Raw genomic sequence first — 24,480 nt, forward strand, 5'->3', positions numbered from 1 at the left:
ACTGCTGGACATGTCCATGTGTTCACATGATGATCATGAGGACATGTTATGTGACGAACCTGCTGCAGCAGATCAGGTGGTTGCCTCTGTCAGGCATCACCATTTTTGCGGTCTTGCTGAGCTTGGAGATGTTTCCAAATGAAAGGAAAACCCTGTAATGTGATAAATCTATCATGCAGACATCGTGAAGACATGTCAGTCAACGGTGGCTGCATTCCATTTAGAATTTTAAAATAGAATTTTATGTAAAGTCACATCAAACCAGTTCCTGTTTCAAAGTGTCCAGAATTTAGCCTAGAACTCTAGACCAACCATGGCAGTATCAGGATTTGTTCCTTTATTAAAAACCTGCCACATCCAGTCTACTGCCCTCTGATGGTGGATCTACAAGTGGAAATGACCAATTTTATTTGTCCATCCATCCCTTCACTTTCGTCCACTTATCTGGGGTCGGCTCGCAGGGGCAGCAGCCTAAGCAGAGAGGCCCAGACTTCCCTCTCCCCAGCCTTGGGCCAGCTCCTCCAGGGGATTCCTAAGGTGTTCCCTGGCCAGCCATGAGACATAGTCCCTCCAGTGTGTACTGGGTCTTCCTTTAGGTTTTCTTCTAGTTAGACGTGCCCAGAAAACCTCACCAGGGAGGCATCCAGGAGGCGTCCTAATCAGATGCCTGAACCACCTCAACTTGCTCCTCTTGATGTGGAGGAGCAGCAGATCTACTCCAAGCACCTCCCGAATGACTGAGCTTCTCACCCTATCTCTGAGGGAGAGCCTAGCCACCCTGCGGGAGAAAACTAATTTTGGCCGCTTGTATCTGTGATCTCATTCTTTTTGTTACTACCCGAAGCTCGTGACCATAGGCGAGGGTAGAAACGTAGATCAACCAGTAAATCGAGAGCTTCGCCTTCTGATTCAGCTCTCTCTTCACCACAACAGACCAGTACAATGCCCACGTCACTGTAGATCCAGCACCAATCCACCTATCTAATTCATGCTCCAGCTTTCCCTCACTTGTGAACAAGATCTAGAGATACTTAAACTTCTCCACTTGAAGCAGGACCTCATCCCCGACTCGGAGAAGGCATTCTACCCTTTTCAGACTCAAAACCATGGTCTCAGATTTGGAGGAGTAGATTCTCATCCCAGCTGCTTCACATTTGGCTGTGAACCGCTCCAGCGAAAGCTGAAGATCACGTTCTGATGAAGCCAACAGGACCACATCATCTGCAAAAAGCAGAGACCTGATCGTCAGGCCATCAAAACAGATCCCCTCAACACCTTGGCTGCCTAGAAATCCTAGAAAGTTATAAAGTGATGAACAGAATCGGTGATAAAGGGCAACCTTGGCAGAGTCCAACTCTCACTGGGAACGAGCCCGACTTACTGCCGGCAATGCGGACCAAGCTCCGACACCGGTCATACAGGGCGTACAGAGCCCATATCAGAGGGCCTGGTACCCCATACTCCTGGAGTACCCCCCACAGGGCCCCCATGGACACAGACAAATGCTTTCTCCAAATTTACAAAATACTTCTATATATGCACCCTCTGGGACCCCCGTAAGTGTATAGAGCTGGTCTAGTACAGCAGAGCTGCATTTATTTGTCTGTTACTGTTATTTAATTAAATAATTAAATGAAAGTGAGGCTTGTTTTATGAGCGATGATTATATAAAGGCTTAACTGGCCTTTGAAGCTTTAATGTGCCAAAGTATTGCCTGAGATCACTCGTAAGGTTCTGTTTTAATAGTTACTGTAATTCTTTCACTCTCTCTCCTGATTAGCTGCACTTCATAGTATGGTTTGAAACGATGCTCTTCCCATGAATGTGTTTTTATATTTGTACTGATAGATGACCACGACTTCAAGTTCGATACCATATAAGTCCACACTCAGTAGAAGATTCATCATTAAGAATATTGTGCCTAACTGAGGGGAACTTTATGACAAAGGTGACCAAAAATGGCAAAATGTTCTGTAGATTAGCAGCCAATAAAGGCCAATGTAAGCAAAATGTATCTCAATACAGTTTTTGTTGCATGGTGGGAAGTGGATGTAAAACAGGTCAGATGAGCACAAGACATGCATGTGTGTTTATTTTCCTCTCCAGGCCACCGGCGGGCCTGGCAGGCAGCTGTACTCCCGCTCACAGATCCTCGCCACAGACGAATGTTCCCGTGCGGCACACATTTCTCGTGTTTTGCAGACATCCAAACAGGCCGCCAGGGCGGCAGGAGGTGGGGGGCCAACGTGTTTCTTGATGTAAAATTGAGAGTTATGGACTTTGAAAGCAGCTATTTACATGCTAGACTAATTTGTCTTTCTGTCCAGTGGCTGAGGAATTTGACCCTGAAGAAAGCCTACACTCCACTGAAGGACAAAGCCACATGTGAGTATACATCATCATAGATAACCTCTGCCATCTGAGTAGAGATGATACACAAGATTTACCTGCTTTCCTGAAGATGCAGACATCTTTCTGGCAGTGCCGGTTAAACGATGCTTGGAAGAGAAAAGGGATGCACCTCTGATATGATTTACATTTCAGACATGTTTTGTAAATTATACTCTTAGCTCTTGAATGGTTTGTGCACATAATGTTCTGTAGTTGTAAATAGTGTGCGTAACTCCCACTTAACAGACGGGCTTTCCCTGTTCTCCCGACATTTCAGCTCCATGCCACGTGTGCATAGTCTCCCCCTCCCACTATCCTAACTCTTAGCTGCATACGGCGCCTTTGTGTAAGTGTGTGGGACAGCAATAAATATGCATAGGTGCACTCTGATTTTTCTCTAAATCACATGTTGACTCCTAGTTCCCATCAGCCCTGCCCTAAACCCCCACCCGCCTACCCTACTCAGTGTCAGTCTTTTGTTTGTCTTAGGCTGATGGTACAGAAAGTTCTGCAGGAGCTAAAGCTGTACCACGGGTAAGTAAACAAGGGAGGGAGGTCTGCACGCCTCTGGTGATGTTCTAACGACATCTCTTTTTCGAGCATCAACAGAGCCAAGTGTTGACACGGGGCTGTGTGTGTGTGTGTGTGTGTGTGTGTGTGTGTGTGTGTGTGTGTGTGTGCGCGCGCGCGCGCGCAAGTGCAAATCGTACTGTGAGTGCATGCATGATTTTTGCATGCGAGTCTGCTGGATGCGCTGTCACACGGTGTGTCATAAGCCCTGGAAAGGATCTGTGGAGCACTAAAAGTACAATCTTAAAGGTTCACAGCAACACAAATCACCTTCCACTGTCAGATTGCATTTGTTTTTTTCATCTGTATAAACTTTGGCCATGACAGGTTCATCTCTTATGGACATTTAAGGTTTATAGTTGGACCCGTCTCGTGTTGGAACTTCTCTGCATGAACGTTTCTTAATTGTCCTTCACAGAACAAAGCAGAAACGCAACAGTTCAGACGCCAACAATTCAGAAAGTGTCACTTGGTACGAGTTCCTATCTAAGGAGTGAGTATGGCCCCTTTTTATGAATAAAGCTGTGGGAATTCAGAAATGTACTTAACTGAAGTCGGGTTGCATTGAGTAGTTGTGAGGAACAACTCAAAAATGTTTGATCAGTTTAATAAAAAGCTGCTTTAGGTATTATTACTCTTCAACACTTTTGCATGACTCACATTGACACTGTCTTTTCAACTAAACGCAGTCGTGCACTGATTGTGTTTTGCTGCAGATCAGCCATGACTCACAGTTCTGCAAACATGAGCGATAACAGAATAAAAAACAACCTACCTGTTTTCTATGGAGATGAGATTATTGCATGAGCCACATTATTCAAGACCCATTGATTAGACAGACCTTTGGTAAAATGCATTTAATACAGAGAAAAAATTTAGCTATGCAACCCAATAAACATTTGCTAATAGATTAACACCTCTGGGTATTTACCACCTGTGCAATAATCCCACGCCCACTTGAGTGAAAATATCTTGTGTGACTGGCTTTAAATAGAACACCTGAGGTTGTGTGTTGAAGCCTTTCAGTGCCCAAATAATACAATAATTTAAACAATATAATTAATTATTTAATGTCACCAACATTTAACAAGTAACAGTGTTATGTTTTGATAAAAAAATAGCATGAAGTTGATGCAAGTAGACAAATGACACCAGCCTGATGTGTTGAGCAGAAATACAGTGAGTCGGTACTTCACAAAATATGTTTCTTTATTGAGCTAATTTGTTAGTCTGTCCTGTTTTAAAGAATTTTGCAGAAATGCAAATATAAAAGGACACAAAAGTAAATCAATCAATATATAAATCAATCAATCAATCAATCAATACTTTATTAATCCCAGGGGTAAATTAGAGTTTCAGTACACACAATTCAGAGATCAGACATACATGGGCAAGACACATGACAAGAATTGGTGACTGCGGTCATTCGCAACCCTGAGTCGCACTACCTTAATAGAGATGAGAGGGTTACATGAGGATTGGTTCAGGTGGAGGGAAAAAAAGAGGCAATTCAGAGTTACCCTCCCTCCAGGAGGGCAGCTTTGCTCTGCAAAAAAAAAAAAAAACACACACCTCAAACAGATATGCAACAGACTTCAGACAACACAACATAACATGAGACTCCAATAGGAAGGTGGGGGGGGGGGGGGGGGGGGGGCTGTGTTGGGATCCTGGGATCCTGTTTCCCCCAGCGAGAGCAGCCATTTATGGCGCTCATCTACTGTACAGTCACAGGTGGGAGGGAGACCTTGGGACAAGCGAAGAGTACATTGACTCCTCCAGCTGATGACCTCGCCAGACTGAAGTCCACCCATCCGAAGGCGGGGGGGCGGGGGGGGCGGGGGGGCGGGGGGGTCAGGTTTTCACAGCATCTGTCTACATTCCTTCGTGGGGGTTTTAGTTGCTTGCTGCTCAAGGCTACCAGGGTGTCAGATTCAGATAACAAGAATTTGTTTGGGTCAGGCTTAGATAATTTTCCTCTCTGCCTTCAGTCTTTAAACTGATCATTTCCAGTCCTTCAGTGAAGCCAATTTTGGGTTTTTAAAACTGTCCATACCGTCCGGTGACTCTGTCCGAGATGACATCCATTTTGCGCACTAATACCAGTATCGCAGTTAGAACATTGTCCAGCTAACGATTCACCTCGAGTAACGTCCCAGTCTGAGAAGTCTCCACACGGACGGTGCTTTCCGTGGATGCGGGTCGCCCTCCAATCGCTCCCGTCTTCCCAAAATTCCAGAAAACCAGATATCCTCCCACTCCAATCAGGAGAAATCCAGGGATCATCAGAACAAATATCCACACGTCTTCGATGTCCTCAATGGACAGCTGGGAGAGTTATATGATCTTCCACTCCTTCCAGGAATCCAAAATATATCCCACCGGGTGTGACCCCTGTGGACATGTGGGAGCCCCCTGCTCCGTTCTCATTTTTCAAAAAATCTTATCGATTGCATTGAATGACCAGTTTATCAAATCCATGGTTAGTAAAAAAATAGTTTTTCAAAAGAAATGCAGAGAAGCGCTCTGTGGGCAGACAGGACAAAGAGCCTTGGAAAAAAGATAAGGGAGCGAAAGCGGGAAGCGTCTGTACTCCTCAAGTGCCTGAAGATATTGTGCCATATTAAATCACATATAAACCAAAAATGTTTCTACTTGTTTAAAGAGACGTGTCATTTTTAACTGTAATCTCTGGAAACAACCATCGAAATGTTGTTGAAATTTTTTTATGTAAGATGGTTAAAAAGCTGGGCATGTCTCCGTCACCCTCTGCAAGCCCATCGACAAGCTCTTGCACCGACACATAATGATGTTGTGTGTCTCCAAACCGATGCAGAAGTTTAAATTATATCTAAGTCTCTGGGCTGTGGTGTAATCTGTTTGAGTGTAACTGGGTTTTATTGTGAAGGGGGAGGGAGAGGAAGTGAGCCCATGAGGACAAAATGCATTTAATGATTTGTAACAAATGTTACAAAACTTTTGCCTTTCATAAACATTGTTTTACACATTTACCTCTTCACTCATTGTCAGTGATGAACAGGACTCTGATGTGCTTGTTATTTTTCTAGAGGTTGCACTCCCAGGGATTTTTGGCCCTAATGGGCATCCGTTGGTAACCAAAATACTGCTTACTTGCAATGATTTAGTGATGTACTGCCCCCTATCGCCAGGGAAAATGCACATTGTCGCTTTAAAGAACCCCACAAAACATTTTTAAAAATATTAACTAAATATAAATTAATATCTAATGAAAAATTTTTATTTACTCTTATTCCATCAGGAATGAGGAGGAGGAGGAACGTTCAGAGAAGATTGAGAGAGGCACCAAGGTGAAAAGGACCTTCAGTTCTCTGAAGAACAGGGTGTCCCACTCCTTCTATAAAGACAGGGTAAACACCACGGATGAGTAGCGTCATAGCTGAACAGCAGCATGCTCGTGGCTTTTTGTGTTTCCATCATTAGAACTTTCTATCACAAAAATAAACTCCATGTGTAAACACTTTTTCACGTGGTGCACAGTATCTTCTCACACAAACTCTATTACACACTCTGCCTCTGACACAGTTATGTGGTATGAAGCACAACCGTGTAATATATGAAGAATACACATACTTGCATGGACAGACCTTCCTTTATGCATTTGCTTCTTCTCGTTCCTCTGCAGAGTAAGAACCAAGAGAAAGTGTACAGCAACATGCACCAATTGGTGCCAGGCTCCTTCACCAGCTCCACCACCTGCTCACTGTGCAGCAAGACCCTGCAGAACAAGCATGACCTGCAGTGCAACAGTGAGTGGAACCACAGTCGCAGATGTACATGAACCCACGCTTGCTCACGACTTGACACACATGTGCACAGGTGCTCTGCTCACACACACATACACACATACATGCTTAGTTATGCACCACTTTTGGCATGCATGCAAGACTTACTAGAGGACAAAAGCAAATAACTTAAAACAAACACCACCATTAATGTAACCATAACATTATAAAAATTAAAATGAGACTCATTAATGATTATTAACACCTCAAGTGTCGCAGTAATTCCCTTCATAAACATGTTAAAGATATGATGTCACCAGCACTCCTTTAAACCTAGACTTTGCCCTTTTGAGCCCCAAAACAATCGGCTTATGAAAAACTCAATGAACAAAACAATAAATCTGAGATGTCTCCATGTCATTGCAGACACTGACTAAAAGGGCTCACCTTACACTATCCATTCCCTCCAGAAGCAGCTGGTAAATAAATCCTGATGAAATAACAAGGACATTCACTTGGATGAGTGCTGGATCTAAAATGTAGCATGAGTAAGAAAATAATACTTCAATCTCCATACAGTCTATAGAAAAATTAGCGTGACATTTTTTGGGTGCAGATCCTGGTTGTTAGGATTGGTGAGAGTAGAAGTTGGTTCATCTGGAAGAATCTGGGTCGATCTGTGTAGGTCAGGATGCAAACTTCTCTTGTGAAATTTGCAGAAAACAATCCTTTTACATGGGGCATTCCCAAAAGAGAGGCTTTGTATCTTTGACAAATGTGGCAAACCCTTTTAATCAGTTAAACTTTATATTTTAGTCACATCCATTCCTTGTTGATCCCCCAGCTAACATTTAATTTATTTCAACCATTCACACAGACGGCAATGACAAATCCAGAGTAGTGACTTCCCACTGATCTTCTGACTTTACTGGTACTGAAGGCAGCCTTCATGTAATCCACGCGGTGCATCTTGGTTGACAGTTTCACATCAGTTAAAGAACAAAGAAATTGGACTTTTCTCTGTTTTAGTAGCACTTGCGAAACTTGACAGTACTGACGAATGCTGACATCAGCTCATTTCTTTAACATATCTCTGCCACAACATGCTCCCTGTGTCAATATTTCCAAAATATTTATAAACCTTAGTCTGTTGGAGAGAATAAAATGAAGGACTGTTTCTAATATCTTATTTAACAAAGGTGTTCTGGCATATTTCACCGGACACAGGGCAATGAGAGGGCATTCTACTTTTTCTTTTTGAAATAACCTGAAAACAAGAATAATGAGAACTGATCTGCACTTGTACAGCACTTTTCTGAGCCAGAGGACTCCAAAGCACTTAACACTACAGTCATCCATTCACTCACTCACTCACACACACACACACACACACACACACACACACACACACACACACACACACACATACACACACACACACACACACACACACACACACACACACACACACACACACTTTATATATATATTTCTCACAATTGTCAAACATCAACAATTAGTATGATTGTGTAAATATGGCAAGCTGTTATAACTAAACAGCACTTCCATTGTTACCAACTTTTCACATGTCAGCTTTAACACGTCTTACAGTTAAATTTACATTCTTTGTGTGATTTTATTGAAGGTGCAATGTGTAACAATAAAGTAAGATGACATCCTGTGGTTAAATTTAGTTACTGCGGTTTCTCTCTCACTCCTGTTTTGTGAAATTTGGATTAGCACCAGAAGATTCTAGATGACAAACAAAGACGAGTCGCACACAGTAAGATGATGAGTAGATTACTACATTGTCATTAGTGGTGTGCATCTCTACCTGCCTCACGATTCGATCCGATTCCGATTATCTGCCTAGAGATTCGATTAGAGTCTGAAATTCATCACGATTCTTCACACAAAAATTTTCATTACTTAATAAAAGCAGTAGAATAGTTTTCAATTTCTTTTTTATTTCGATATCCCTGAAAAACAGAACATTCATCTATTCACTATACTGAGCAGCAATTTTTAAAGTGTGTTGCCTATAATTACTTAAATAATATAAGAAATAATGTTTTCTGTAGAGCAGCTTTAAGATAGAATATTACTGAACTTAAAAATAGTAAACAAATACTGTGTTAAGTGATTCTTTCACATCCAGGATCCCAAAACCGAAATTAGCCCAGACATCTGATTTAAATGTAACGGGTACATCTTTGATTACTGGTAATGTTCGTCCTGTATCCCTGTCCGCCATTTCTGTTTTAAATTGGCGCTAGGGCAACGCAGTGCGCATGTCATTGCAACTCTGCCCTCAGAATTAGTTGTAAAACCTCAAAACTTTATTGTCCTCGCACGTCCAGAACATAGACATAGACATAGGGAGAAAATCTCGTTATGTTACGTTGCTGCATCGATGCAGAATCATGCATGGCTGAATCGCGATGCATCTTAGAATCGATCATTTTTCCAACCTCTAATTGTCATAGCTGGTGCTAGCACTCTTGGGTGTTTTACGGTAGTGAGCACTTACAATTATTATGGTAATATGCCTTGGAATAGAGGAAGCGTGGTTGTTTACTGTCTGGCTGGCAGCTTGCTGCTCTGAGCGACTTATTTAAGGAAGTAAAATGCCACTATTGAATTATTCACTTCACACACACATTTTCCTGTAAAATTGAGTTGTTGGTAATTGACAAAGTAACTTGAGATATTTTTAGATCCCGCTGTTTGCTTCTAATTTACCGTTAGCATTGTTAGCTCAATGTTAGCCTCTAGCCTGCTTCACCCGAAATTAGAGTAAAACAAAAAGATGCTATGGCTTCTTGGTTTCACACTGAAAGCATCAGCAGCATGACACATGATGTAACATTATATTTTATATGTATAATTTTCAGTATGAATGTATAACACGCCTTTTACTTTTTAAATTGTGCATCTATTGGTTAAATTAAAAATGTAAGCAAGTTACTACCAGCCACCAAAGCTGCAACTAACCAACAATAGCCAACTGCTTTGGATATTAAAAAAAATGACATTTTAGATATCAGCCCGATGGCTACAATTAGTTTACTTATATTTAAACTGAAAATTTGCCTCCAAAATAGCTGCCGGTTGCTGATCTGCCATTCTTTTGAAAATACCATGCTGTATTCTTGGAAATGTTTGACCAAGGCCAGGCTACAAGGCACTTTCCGTGTATACTTGCTCAGCTAGCTTAACGGCTAACAAATGGAGAACAGACGCCTTGATTGAACATTGGAACACGCCTTCGCGGTTCCCGATGAGGTATCTCCTAGGCAACTGGGACAGAAACAAGACATCAAGGCAAGGTTCCTTGACATTTGGTGTTTCTCAATGTCAAGGCAAGGCGCCTTGCCTTGCGAGGCGATGTCTTTCGAGGCCAGGCGCCTTGCTTACAAGGACACTGTCCTTCCTTGGTCAAAGAAAATGGTTAAATGGAACAGACTTGCATCATGTGACCGCGGCTTCCACGGTGGTCACGTAACGTCACGTGACATGGGAGATAACGTTATATTTTATATGTATTAGTTTCAATATAAATATATAATGAGCCTTTTACTTTTTAAATTGTGTATATGTTTATTAAATTAAAAATACAGGCGAGTTACTACCCACTGGCCACTGAAGCGACAACTACTAAGCAGCTAACCAACAATAGATAACTTCTTTGGATCTAAAAGAAAAACATTTGAAATTAGTTGACTTACTTTTAAACTTAAATTGTCCCCGAAGTAGCTGCTGGCTTCTGATCCACAGTCTTTTTGAAAATACCGCGGTGTATTGTGGGTAATTTTTGACCAAGGCTAGGCTACAAGACACCTCCCATGTATCCTTGCTCAGCTAGCTAAACTGCTAACAAACGAAGGACACACGCCTCGGTAGAACATGAGCATTGGAACACATCTTGGCGGCTCTCGATGACGGATATCCTAGGCAACCGGGGCGGGGCCAAGACATCAAGGCAAGGTTCCTTGGCACAGAGAAACACCCATTGAGAATCACCCAGTAACTACGTTCCTTCTTCCTTTATTTTGACAGGAGAAAAACTGAAAAAATCTGGCTGAGAATTAAATATGTTTCAGTATAACTCCAACACAATTTAGACATCAGATTGTTTTGGAATTATTTCACTGTAGAAATTCTACTTTATTCTTACACACTGCACCTTTAACTGGCTCATGTTCAAATAAATATTCCTACTAATATTTCTTATAATATTTTAATAGATTTTTTATTTTTACTTTTTTGAAAGCAAATTATTACTGCACAATTTCAGCAAAAATATCCTCCTCTGCTCTGAGGAAGAATCCTGTTCTAAAAATTATGGTTTGGAAAAGCTCATGTATTTTATGATATACTGGCTTTCTACAGTAGGAAAATAAGTGGGTGTCCCTTTAATTCGAACCGAGCCCTGTGGGGATTCAGCCTGTGGAATGCGTCGTTTGTGTTTTGTGTGCCAGAGATTGTTCCCAGCGGAGAGTCAAAACTTGACAAAGTCAATAATGTAGATACCTGTTACCACTTTGAGATATGAGATTTGTTAGGATTTGTGAGGGTGTGCGGCTCCGTTCGGATGTAGCTAATTCACACAACCTGGAGTCTTGCTGAAACGGTAAGAAGCCGCTACTGTAGCGGGATCAGGTGGATGTTGTCCCGTTGTTTCACTCAGGGGACTTAACCATTCTGCCGCTTGATAACAAGCTAATAGCTAATCCATTTAAGCACATTTTTTATTTTTGTTGCTCCACTGCATTATGCCTAATGTTAAGTAGTGTGTCAACGATAGAGATACGCTTCACAACTGTTCTGATACGTAATGTTTTAACAACTTCACTAAAATAGATAAGTTAGTGTTGTTTTTGCCTGCTAGCTGTTAGCATTGTACTGCTAGTGTCTTAGCTGCGTCTAAAACAGCGTTAAAGTTGAGTTAGCCGTTAGCTTTAATTAGCCCACGGTGATCGCAAAATGCCGTGTACAAAGAATTAAAACATTTTGAGTCCAACGTTGCTTTGAGTACAATTTTATGTGATTTCCATTGATGCTGCGTTTATATTTATATTGAAGCTCAACAGGTGACTGCTAACGTAGCTAATGTTAGCTCGTAGGTAACTTGTGATAATTTGCCCAAACGCAGCAGATAAATGTACTGTCTTGCATAGTGGATATATGAGTACAACATTAACTTTAACTTTGTCTTGGCAGAAAATTATTTTTAACGCTTTCCGGAGAAGTAAGTAATGTGTGTTTTTTTAGGTTAAGATAAGTTGAGTAAATAAAGTGACAGTACAAAAATTCGCGGATTTTAAGACACTGTTTGCAAAACAATGTCTTATTAGAAACAAACTTTCATAAAGTCACAAGAAAACCAGATTTCCACAAGACCACAATGTCAATAATTCCCATCATTAAGAGCCGGGGCCCTGCATGTTGCAGTTGTCCCTGGCTTCAACACACCTGATATAAATAGATGGATAACTAACAGGTTTCTCCTAAATCTGATAACATGCAAAGTAGGTCATTTGAATCAGGTGGGTCAATTAAAAAAAACTTGGAGTTTGAGATCTAAATTGTTATATCACATTATGCTTCAAGTTGAACCATTTTATCATGTTTTGGAGCTAGTGATTACGAGACAATAGATATGTGCATGTTCATACTGTTTCATATTCCTGGTCCTTTCCCAACAAGCTAGGTGTGTGTAACACCACGTAAAAGCAACTTTTAAGCATAGCTGTGTTTTCAAATTTGCCATTCAAGTAGCGATGCTCCGATATAAAAATGTTGTGCCGATACCTATATTAATATCACTGTTATGGCCGATAACTGATATTTGCCGATAAGAATACACCAACATTAATGCTTCTAAAATCATCAAATTTAGTATAGAATGAAAATTATTAAAGCTGAGGTTATTATGTACAAACACCACACACATTTACGCTTCTGAGATGATTACAATCACTGTCATGTGACTAAACAAATACCCCCCCACCCCCCACCCCTCTGAAACTGATAAATGGAAACAAGATGGAAAAAATACTGGTTAATATCATTCCAGTTTTATTTATCAGACCGATACCGATATGTTAAAAAATGACTAACATCTGCCGATACTGATATTGATGCCGTTATATTGTGCATCCCTACATTCAAGGGATAATTTTTTTCATATTTAGTTGGTCGTGCTGCATGTGACAAGTCATTCACAAGTTAAGACACCTCTATTGCTAACTATTTTCTTTTCCCTTAAATGGATAAGGGCTTTAGAATGGACTGAATAATCAAAAAATGTGGAAAAAAAAACACTTTCAGTAAAGTGAGGTGCATATCACAGACCTATTAAAAAATTATGGGCTAATCCAATTTAATACCTCAAACCAATGAAATGTCATGATCTTTTGATGTTTGATTCAGATTCTTGCCATTCCTCTGAGCTGGTGATGCCATCTGCCAGAGCTTAATAAGCCTGAGGCAGCAGGAATGTCCCAGACTAAGGGGTGACCGTTCAGCCTGTCCCTTTACACTTCAGCCTTGTTGCTCTCTGACCAAACACCGAGCTTTTTCTCTGACTGGGTCGCATGGCGTTAATTGTGTCTGGCAGGCCTGCCTGTGCATAACAGGCCAGTTCACTGATTCTAGATCTGAACAACCTCAAACTGTTAGCACACACAACTTGCATGTGGATATTGTAACTCTGCTTTTCAGCATTTCATCTTTTCTGGGTGTCTGTCTAATGCTTGGAGATATTTCCCCCAGTTTTGCTTCATCAATAAACAACAGCTGGGAAGTGCAGATGTTGGGTGTGTGTGCTGTATGACAAAGACAATCATTACATTCTAGTAGAGTCCAACTTCTTATCTGGACTTATTTTCTGGTGTTTTCTTGGGTGAAAAATGCGACCAGCAGATCTATTAACTCCCTCAGGATCACTTGATGATACAGTATTGTGTTTGCCATTTGAAGGCAAGAGCTTGCCAAAGATGAAATTGTATTCATTGCCTGTATTTTCTGCAATAGCAGTAATTAGTGAGGTTTTTAATTATCTTTGTGTAAAAGTTTACATTTAATAAGGATTATGATCGTGACGTCATCACCGACGCGGCCACCCCGTTGGCGGTCTACAAGTCCTTACTTCTTGCTTGTTACTACTGTAAACTGCATGCTCAGTCCCGTTCTTGGGGCTTAAATTAATCTATTATTCATTTGATCGGTTATATTATTCAACCATGATGAGTCATTGGTGTGGTGGGGTGCAACACGTGATCACAGGTGGAATAAAGATGGTGAAAAATTAGCCCATTTTCCTGCTTGGAGGCACAGCCACAAGACCCAAGTATCTAGCATAATAACAAAGTCCTGTCAGCTCACCTGGATCGCAGCTGTAAGGCGTCCAAACATCACCTTCTGGAGTATTTTCATTCTGGTAAGATACAGACGATGTATGATTATAAAAGTATTTTTTATATAAACAATATAATATTGTTTCTTTCCTTCAACTGCAACATGCATCCACAACACACACACTAACACACACACACACACACACACACACACACACACACACACACACACACACACACACACACATGGTAAGCTAATGCGGGCGCACTGAAACAACACAATTTTTCCTGCTACACTTCTATGGGACAACAATTTTGATTGTTTTACTAGGAAAACCAGCAAATGAAATGTTTACCTCCCATCTGGATGTTTATATTCGCTCACACCATAAACAAAAAAAGGCGGAAACATTCAATATGGAGAGCTGCAGCAGCAAGTTGTTGTCAGTGCTCCAGTCTTGGGTCTTTCATATGGATCCAAACTGTTTATAAGGCTGATTTTTGTCCATAAACCGGTCCCCAACATCTTTATTTAATGTATCCCTGTATATTCCGCATCCTTTTTGGGATTTAACATGTTGTTTAACACTTCCTTTCTCCCAAATCTGCTTCTTCTCTGCGACATGCTGTTTGTTTTCATGGTTTGAAAATGATAGAAAGCAACCGGAAAAAAAATCAAGCATTTAACTGAGTTTGTCTTCTGAGGATGTCTCATGGTCTCTCAAAAGCTGTGAGAAGTCGTGTTTGTGCATTTGTCAGATTTAGCTGTGCTCCTTATGTGCTTCAGCGCAGAACTGCTTGATTTCTATTTAAGTGAGACAAATCGCTTAGCAGGTCTTCAGATGTGTAAAAGCTTCTAGTGGAACCAGTAGATATTTAGATGATAAATATTTGGACTAAGGCTGCCTTTTTTAATAAACATGGGTTATTACCTAATCGTTGATTAAAGAAAGTCAGTCTGCGATAGGTGTGTGTGTGTGTGTGTGTGTGTGTGTGTGTGTGTGTGTGTGTCCACATCTGCTGTGTCTAGCTGGGCTTGAATTCTTCTTTGCATATTGGGTAACATAATTTGTTTGGTGACTCATCCTTCAAGAAGGGCTTCACTTGGTTAGCTTCCCTTTAGCTGATCTACAAGTTCATGCCAAATCAATCAAACTATGTCGTTTTTGATGACTAAAAAGAAAGTGTGCTCTTCCCGGGATGTTGTTCTATGGCTAGCCTGATTTGGTTTCTTTGCCGACCAGCACAGATACTAGGGCTGCAACAACGAATCGATAAATTCGATGAAAATCGATTACTAAAAGCGTTGGCAACGAATTGCGTCATCGATTCGTTGTGTCGCACAACTCTTCCAAAAGCCCCCCCCCCCCCCCCCCCCCCCCCCCTTCCCGCCCGCCGTTGCGCGCAGACCAGAGCAAGTCAGATCAGCGCGAGGGAGAGCCGGCAGATCAGCGCGAGGGAGAGCCGGCAGATCAGCGCGAGGGAGAGCCGCAGATCAGCGTGAGGGAGAGCCGGTACAGGCAGATCAGCGCGAGGGAGAGCCGGCAGACTTGCGCTGCTGCGAACCGGTTCCGCATTGTCGCGCAGCGATCCAGGCAGCTGCTTCCAGCGCACGGTCCATTCTCAAAGTGGCGCAACCAAAAAACTATAATTAGCACACGATCGTTCATGTCCGCACATGTTCTCTATTTTCTGTCTTATTTGTGCCTGAAGCTCGCTACTGCGGAGCTCATCACCTGTGCTGTGGTGATGTCACCTCACGCAGCATCGAAAATGCGCTCTGCGCTTTTCGGTCAGGAGATCCCTTTGATCTGCTCAAAAGTAACTGATGAGGTGAAAAGGTAAGAATCCAGGCAACAGATTTTCTGGAGAATTATGAGGAGATGCAGGAAGATGAGAGACAGACAGGACAGGAAAATAGTTAAATAAAAACAAGAAAACAAAACAAAGTGTTGAAAAGTCAAATGTAGGTAGATTTATCTCCACGACACGTTTTTACCAGTAAAAAACAATAAGTTATACACATGTCATATTTATACATCTGATACAATTCAGATCACCTTCAAAACTCAGTCACACACCCAGGGCCGTTTCAAGACATTTTGGGGGCCAAGGCAAAATGCCCCCCCCCCATAACTGGGCTCCCCAGAAGCCTCTGTGTAATTCATGCCCTCTCCAGTAGTGTTAGTTATATGGTGTTTATAAAAGCCCCTCAGACATTACTGACATGTTCTAATATTATCAGATGAAAAACTAAATTATCAGACATGCTGTCTCATCTGCTTCTTTTAAAAACTTGCAAAAAGTAACAAAACCATTTGAAAGCCACTATTTGTGGATTCTCTGAAAGTTTCCATGGAGTGTGTGACAACTTATTTTTTCATTGATCCTATCGTCTAATCTCACAGCTGAAACAAGCATCCTTAATCATCTGTGCACAGGAAGCTTACCGATGCTGTAGTAAAACAAAAGGTATAATAATTTATTATTAATAAAACCTTGTTGCAGCACTAAAGCAGAAACATTAGATTTTGCAGTAAATATGCTAAATATTTACATATGAATTGTTTTAGAGCCCTTTTATTGGCAGAATCTGATATTAATTTAGTTCTTACAAAAAATGGGTCCCAACATGGTTTGTGTGGCGTTGCCATAGTGTGACGTCATAGGCACAGATCCCCTGTCCTCTTGTTTGGAAATGGAAATATGGTCACCCTACATTAAACAAACTGTCCACCCGGGCTTTTGCGCTGCACAGAGACGCTTCGCTGCCTACGACTGAATGTCAGTTGAGAGTCAGTCTCATGCAGACTGACCAATGAAGAGAGGGCCTCAAGTTAAGACCCTCTCCTCATTGGTCAGTCCACACGAGGTGGGTCAAAGGTTACTCTGGGCGGGTTACGTGTTTTCAGGCATTCAAGTATTGAGTATATTTACTGCATATTACAGTAAAATATTCTGTATGTGACCACATTATGGTGATCCTCGGGTCGTGATGATGGAGCCCTTGAATATTGTTGCCCAGGGTACAACAAAGTGTTAATCTGGCCCTGGTTCCGCCGTCACATTCCCGCAGAAACTGGTTGATCACACCGGGGCCAGACTACTAGCATGTGGTTTTACAACCACAATGTCCTCAGAAGCAAAAACGCTTTTAAAAGGGAGGGAGGAGTCCTAACTGTTGCTGCAGGCGTGTTGTGTGAGAGTGCAGTTATATACTGGTTAATATATTTTTGGGTTCAGTTGCTTTCATGTGGCCTAATGTGAGTCTATTTGGGATCATTGGAATGATCAGCAGCATTTCTTGATGTGACTTTATGGCAGTTGCCCAGGGCATCATCGCAAGGAGGATGGCATTCATTTACTTTTGTTTTATTTGGTATTTTTTCAGTCAGTTTTGGAAATAGTGATCAATTTTGATTAATTCACAGCCTATGTTTAATTACATTTAAAATAAATGTTAACAGATGAGATCAAACAAAACAGATGAGAATTGCCCTTAAGCTGTTTAACTTGGACCAAGCATTTTAGGTCACAGATAGATGTAGCTTAGGGTCTCTGTCTATACACCTTATAAGACAATTTAGGTGATGGCATGTTGTTTTTCTGCTATTGAACTGTTTTCTAATAATGTTGTGTTAAATAAAGTGAAGGAAGGAGAGAAATAACGTTTCCCTAGCAGTTTTTAAAAATTTCCCCATGTAATCCGATTAATCGATTAATCGTGTCGAGACCCCATCCGATTAATCGATTATCCAAATAATCGTTTGTTGCAGCCCTAACAGATACAATCGTTCATTCCACCTAAACCTGATGGGACTCGGTTTGTTTTCCATACAGGACGAATAATGGTCATAAAAAGAAACCTGTTTCTGAGAAATAGGGTGTTCCTGACCTGCTCTTTAGTGTGACGTGTACCATGTAAACAAACTTCAGCTTTCAAGACGCACAGAGTAGTGCTGCTTTAGCTTAGATGGGATTCTTTTCAGCAGATGACAAAAAACAAACCGTTAGGTGTTGCTTTAAAATCTTCCTCTTTTACTCTGGGTACTTGGTTCATGTTGTCACATGTCATGTCTGTGTCCCAGCTGAAGGCTGACTGTTGTGTGCTGTCTGCATGTGGTGTGGCTGCTCTGATGGGACACTCACTCCATGTTCCTGCCCTGTTTTTCAGATTGTGCAGTGAATGTTCACAAGAACTGCAAGTATCTGCTGGGTGAGTGCACCAGCAGGAAGAGTAAGGTAAACATTACACTCAAGTGTAGATAAAAGATGTCCAAGGCTAAAGCTGGGTCACATTAGCTGCACCAGTGCTACATGTACACGTGCAATCTGACTCTTTGTCATTTTGATGTGGGGATTTTAATTAGTTGGTAAATGACTTATTTTCATACAGTATTAATAGCTCTCTGGTACGGTACCTCACAAAATAAATCACCACACAATCCGCTTTCAGAGTAAAATGTGGTCTGGTCTCCTTGACCATATTGGAAATTGTACATGGTTGTACCACAAAACTGATCACAAAGTCTGTAATTTAGTTCTCCAAATGTGTCTTCAGCTCTAACATCCACACTCTAAATTTGTCACCCAACCCAGCTGACTAAAAGAGAAACATAATGAAAGCAGTGTTTTGTCCCAGATCGTCTGGGACAAACAAGCTGTAACAATAAAAGACATGTCTTTTGTTGTTGCAACTTTTTCGTCCCAGATCATGAGGGTCAATCGAGCTGTAACCGTAAAAGACACGTCTTTTGTAAGACCTAAAAAGATTCCAGTATTTCTGCGGTGTAAGCTCTTCAGCTAACGGAAAAACACTCCTGCATGTGAACACTTGTATAACATCCTCCAGTTAGAAGAAAAATATAAATAATTATTTATTTTTAGATGTACAGCCATTCAAGTTGGTGTCCTCTAAAGACAAAACCAGTGTGGTGTTTTAAAAAATCTTACCATTTTAGTATCTGCCTCTCACCTGGAAAAAGGCTCGAGAGAGTGGCCGTGAGTAAACATTATCTTTATTTTTTTTTCTACACAGAGAGATTCTCTTACAAGGGGTGCGACATCGGGATCTCCTAACCTTGGTAAGCAAAAAATATTTATGTATAAATTTTGCATTTATCACCTTTACTGTCGTGCATGTCTTACTGGTTTAAGTCTTCAATATGGCCTCTCGTGTGTGTGTGTGTGTGTGTGCGTGTGTGTGCGCGCGCGCAGCGAGATCAGGTTGGACTCCAACGGTCAGTAAGAGAAGGTGATGATTGCTTGTTGCTGGGAAGAGTCTGATGAAACACACTCGGCTCCTTTCTTGTTTAATTCATTTCAGAGGTTTAAATCTACAAAGACTTTGTGCACAGATACTAGAAAGATATAAAACGTATGCGTGATGCAGATAATTTAGATTTTATATGAAGTTTTAGGTTATTTCTGTGCCACCAGGCTTCATTGTCTGTGTAACATCTTTGGACTAATTTATCAAAAGTGGAACTGTTTTTAAACCCATATGAGACCGTTGGAGTTAAGAAATGCACTTTAATTTGTTAATATTGCTCATGATCAAGGTTTCCAGCCTAGAAAATCTTGGTAAAGGCTGATAATGACATTAGCAGGTGCTGGTGCTGCGTGTGATCAAACCCACAGGAGACACGGGTGTCTGCGGCAGAGTCTGCTTTAGTTAATCTCCTGTAGCAGTTGTTGTTCTCCTCTGAACAGCTGGAGTCTTGTCAACCACACCTGATCTCTCGGTGTTTTGCTCCGGCCAATCAGTGGCTTGCACAGGGGGTCAGGAAGACGACAAGAAGAGGCAGGAGTTGATGTAAGAATGAAGGGTCAGAATTTGCTAGAAATATAAAGTGCGCATGTCTTTCCAGAATTTACCACAACACGTGGGACATGGACGTGTATAAAATGTGGGTTTGTGTTCTCCTGGGCTGCTGCCACATCTCAGCCTTTATATCCAGTGAAACTGACTAATGAACTTTGCCTCTTTGGAAATTGGATCGTTATACTTCATTTGTGTTTGGGTCATTTGCAATGGACCTAGCAGTTAAAGGCTCCGGACAAACCATGGGTGCCTCCAAAAGTTGTTCGAAAACTCTCAAGTCCTCCTCCCCTTCGTTCTCCACCTCATCCTTGGGTCTTTCTCGACGGGTCGGCATCCGAGTTCTGATGCACCGCGACGTGGTCACCTGCCGGTTCTTCCGATCCGTTCCTCGATCTTGGCTGAAAAAGTCTTGGGGTCGACTAGAAAAAGATTCAAACAAGTCCTTCTCTTCTCCTCTTCACTGGTCATCTTCTCCTTTCTCTCTGCCCTCACGTTCCTCCTCCTTCCAGTCTGAGTTTCTTCGTTCATCTATTTCTCGTCTCTCTTTCCCAGCGCTGAAAGACCGGGACAGAGAGAAGGATCAGGCTGGCACAGCGGCCCTGAATGGCCACAGAGGTTTTCTCACTCTTCCAGGCATGACCGTTAGCTCAAGTGGACCTAGCACTCAGCAACCTACCGCCCCTAACTCTAGTGCCACATCAGTTTCTGCTCACAGCGCTGGTCTCCGTCACAACAGCAGCTCAGGGTAAATGCCTCCAAATGAAAGCTTTTTTTTTTAATAACTGTCCTTTTTTATTTAAAATTACATTTTTATTAAAATTGGAGCAACAGTCCTCTCTGTGAACAACATTGTGCTGTAGATGTTTGTAGATCTGCTGGATGCTTAATGTTTTAATGTCGACTTTCTCTTCTCTGTGCTATAATAATGTGTATTTACATCAGACATAAACGCATGCCGTCTTTTGTAATGTAACAACATCAGTTAGTGTGTCTAAACATTTTTCTTCAGCTGCTTTGTGAAAACTTAAAGTGTAGGCAGACAGCGGAGGCAGCAGGAGTAAACCAACATGTGCACTGATAGAAGAAAGACAATCAGTTGTCTGGTTCCCCTCCTGCCTCTGATTCAGTCTGCCTTGTGCTTCTCTGGATTAATGAATATGTTGGTTCCCGGGGATAGGTTGTGGGATTAAGTTGTCACTTGGAGCGTGTGTGCCATGTTGAACCTGCGGTTGTCTTCCCTCAGATCCCTCCCTGGGGAGATGGATGAGACCGATGCTCTCCGCTCCAAGCGCTGCAACGAAGACGCCATTTCCCTTGCTCCTTCCATAGCAGAGTCGATCATCGTTGAGGGTGAGCTGAGTTGAACTGTTGGTTTGTTTATCTTTCCAAGTCCTTATGGTGAAATTGCCTCTTTTACCAACACGCCTGGCTCTTCTCAGTCTTTTGAGTCTGTGACGATCTGTTTGTTTGCCTGGAGGGAGTTTTCATAAAACCAGAGAGGAGAGTGTGTGTGGGGTGTTTTGCTGAGCCATGGTTTCAGTGAGTCTCATTAAGCTGAAGTGTGTGTGCGTGTGTGTGGGGGGGCACTGGATGTTAGAGTTCTGTGTTTTCACTGTGTTACCATGACCTGGAGTTTATCATGTTATACCACACTTATAACTCAGGGGGCTTTTGCAGTTTAAAATGTTGTTCTCTTTGTCATCCTAATGCTCTCAGAAACGGGGTATCATGCCAGGATACGTCTAATCTGTGTTGTCACAGTCATGGGATTATTAACAGAAATCAAAGTCTGGTGACATGTCAGCAGGGAAGGATCCATTGATTTTTGATACTTCACAGTAGGGGTGTACTGGTTAACCTTTTTACAACAGGTAACCAGTTACCTCTGCTCACTGATTTACTGTGCTCACCTCACACTGACACTGGCTAAATAAACAAAGTGGGAAAAAATCATTAGTTCCTATATTATACAGTTTACCAATAAAGGGTTGAAAACAATACTGGCAAGTGGTGAACAAAAGAAGAAAAATGTTACTGCCGCGACTGGGAAGCGAGCCTGCGCAAAATAATGCCAGTCTGGCACTCGAACCAACAATAGTCGCCTAACATACATATCCTGAGCTGGCCATTACGTGTGTCTTTGTAGACAGGACGCATGTTTTTTACGGCGGTGTGATTATCTTAGCATTTCTAAGTGGTTTAGCTGTAAATAGTTAAGTCGATAAATATTTTACATAGTTTGCTTTTGTTATTTAAATGTAGTTTTGTTGCACTCTGTTTTGTGTTGGATAGTTAGACGTTATTTAAAGGGATACTATGCAACTTTTTCACATTTTTAAATCATTTTCTTGAGCCAGTATGTACTAAAATGACCCTTTACTGGGTTAATGAAAAGTCACTCAGACCCCACCGCCCTCTGTAGCCAGAATATCACACTTGCAACTTCATTGTGGCGGGCCGCTGTTTAGCCGACATACCTGGCGCTGCAGTCTGCTTCCATCACGTTTTACATCATGAACACATCTGATTTGTTAGATTTAGTGATGAATCCCTTCTGTAGATGCGTATGACGGCCTGGGAGACATTTCACACTGCCTAGTCTCCTTTAAAATTATAAAATGTTGGTTGAATGTAAGTTTGTAGATTGATTTCACAAATATTTTACTTAATTTTTTGGTAATAAATTAATTTTAAAACAAAAAATGTGAGGAGCCGCTTGAGAGCCAAAAGAGTCGGTTCATTTTAGTGAGCCGAGCCATAAGAACCAGTTCTCTTAAGAGTCTGAGTTCCCATCACTATAGGAAATAACATCACATGGTTAAAACTCTAAAAGTTGGATTTTCCATGAAATGGCCCCTTTAAACGTGTTGAGCCAGTATTTAACACCATAACAGTTTTCATGAGTGTTCACGACACGAATCGGGTCAACAACAGACTCCCTCTCACTCAAGGTTCAGCCAGACCACGCCTACATGCCGCTAAGCACACCTGGAAACAGGAAGTAAATTCCCCCCAGCAACTGCTATAATATATTTGGTGCCACTAGAGAGTGTGAGAGCGCTGTGGACTCAAAAACCTTCAAAGATGAAGCGGTCAAGAAAGAGCACAGCATGGTAGAAGAAGAGGATCTTTGATATAGCACCTCTCAAGATTAAAATCATGAGGTGCTTCACAGAAACAAAAAAAAGTAGAAAAGGATTTTAAAAATGATTAAAAATATGTTGAAAAGGACAAAAGAATAAAAATGTAAGGGAGAGAAAATTAATAGGAAAGAGGGAAATCAATGGATCCCTGGAAAGGCAGAATAAGAACAGAACAAGGAAAGGGTGTTGAAAACCACCTTGAACAGGTGAGTTTTCAGCTGCTTCTTAAAGGAGTGGTGGCATTTTATTCTTGATAGTGAACAGAATGAGCCCCACATCGAAGCGCGTAGCCTGGCAGGATGTGGAAAAAGAAGCTGCGGTGCAAAATGAACAGAGACCAGCAACAGCTCAGTCTGCCATGATGCTCCTGCCTCCTAAGAGCTATTCTTCCTGGGGTCATAACGTCATCCAAAAAAAAAAAAAAAATACATTATTCATGCATCAACACTGGGCTCACAAACAATCCATTTCACTATTCAATATAAATCTCCACTATAAGAGCACACCACATTCCACCCATTACAGCACCAAAATAACATACATTTCCCACAACGTAAAACGCCAATGACTCCACACATACTGGACAACGACACATAAAATTAATAAAACATAATTTTATGTTTTGCTGTCCAGTATGTGTGGAGTAATTGGCGTGCGTCTGGGGTGTTTTTCGGTTAACTTACTATTTACGGTTAAGAGCATCAAACACCGGTTGAAGATATTTAGGGAGGCGTGCATCAAATCAGTGAATTTCCATTAAGGATGCTCTGTTGTCTGAAGTAGTTAGCTTGTGTCATTCCTGCTGCTCTCTTAGATGCTCACTATGCAGCAGTGCGGGCTGACCTTGAGTCAGACGCTCAGGACTTGGAGGCAGACTCGTGGAGTTTGGCAGTGGACTCCCAGTATCTGAAGAAGCACTCTAAAGAAACCGTGAAGAGGCAGGATGTGATATATGGTAAGTTGGATTTCTCCATCACACCGTAAGCCTAATTTATACTTCTCCATCAGCTGGGGAGTGTTGTAAAACAATTCCTCGCCAGTACAACAGAGGGCGTAGTGCTAGTCTGAGATATCCAGCCACCATTACAGTCGCGTATTTAGTCTACGATAGTGTTTTTACTATTGTGTTTACATTGTTTTTAAGTATTTCAGAGACTTTTGAACATGAACATGAACACTAATTTGTCCCCATCCACCTCATCAACTCACGTTTCTCGTCTTTTCTGTCCACGAATAAAATGCTTGCTGCATATCTTTGTACTCCTTCAGTCACGGGTGAAAAAACGTTCATACCTTCAGACTTTTGCCGCAAGGCATTCTGCAGTTTGTTCCGCGTCTGTCGCTAAATATCTTTTTACTTTTTTACGAGGAAATGTTGATCAATTCACAAGAAGCAGCGTCCTGACCAGTATTAATTAGGCTTTACA

At 41.5% G+C, this 24,480-nt stretch overlaps 1 protein-coding gene across 2 annotated transcripts in view; it reads left to right on the forward strand.

Moving 5' to 3' along the window:
- Positions 1 to 24,480, forward strand: part of arhgef18b (rho/rac guanine nucleotide exchange factor (GEF) 18b) — a 61,926-nt gene that overhangs the window by 15,263 nt on the left and 22,183 nt on the right. Inside the window, exons 5-15 of one of the 2 annotated variants that reach the window (XM_054752361.2) lie at positions 2,107 to 2,233; positions 2,328 to 2,385; positions 2,881 to 2,925; positions 3,380 to 3,454; positions 6,242 to 6,350; positions 6,626 to 6,749; positions 18,261 to 18,328; positions 19,125 to 19,170; positions 20,463 to 20,655; positions 21,154 to 21,260; positions 23,868 to 24,008. In XM_054752361.2, the coding sequence (XP_054608336.1) occupies positions 2,107 to 2,233; positions 2,328 to 2,385; positions 2,881 to 2,925; positions 3,380 to 3,454; positions 6,242 to 6,350; positions 6,626 to 6,749; positions 18,261 to 18,328; positions 19,125 to 19,170; positions 20,463 to 20,655; positions 21,154 to 21,260; positions 23,868 to 24,008 (1,093 nt within the window). The remainder of the gene's footprint in view (positions 1 to 2,106; positions 2,234 to 2,327; positions 2,386 to 2,880; positions 2,926 to 3,379; positions 3,455 to 6,241; positions 6,351 to 6,625; positions 6,750 to 18,260; positions 18,329 to 19,124; positions 19,171 to 20,462; positions 20,656 to 21,153; positions 21,261 to 23,867; positions 24,009 to 24,480) is intronic. The other variant, XM_054752362.2, reaches the window with a different exon arrangement.

The sequence above is a fragment of the Nothobranchius furzeri genome, chromosome 8 (assembly GCF_043380555.1).
Source record: "Nothobranchius furzeri strain GRZ-AD chromosome 8, NfurGRZ-RIMD1, whole genome shotgun sequence".
NCBI classification, from domain to species: Eukaryota; Metazoa; Chordata; class Actinopteri; order Cyprinodontiformes; family Nothobranchiidae; genus Nothobranchius; species Nothobranchius furzeri.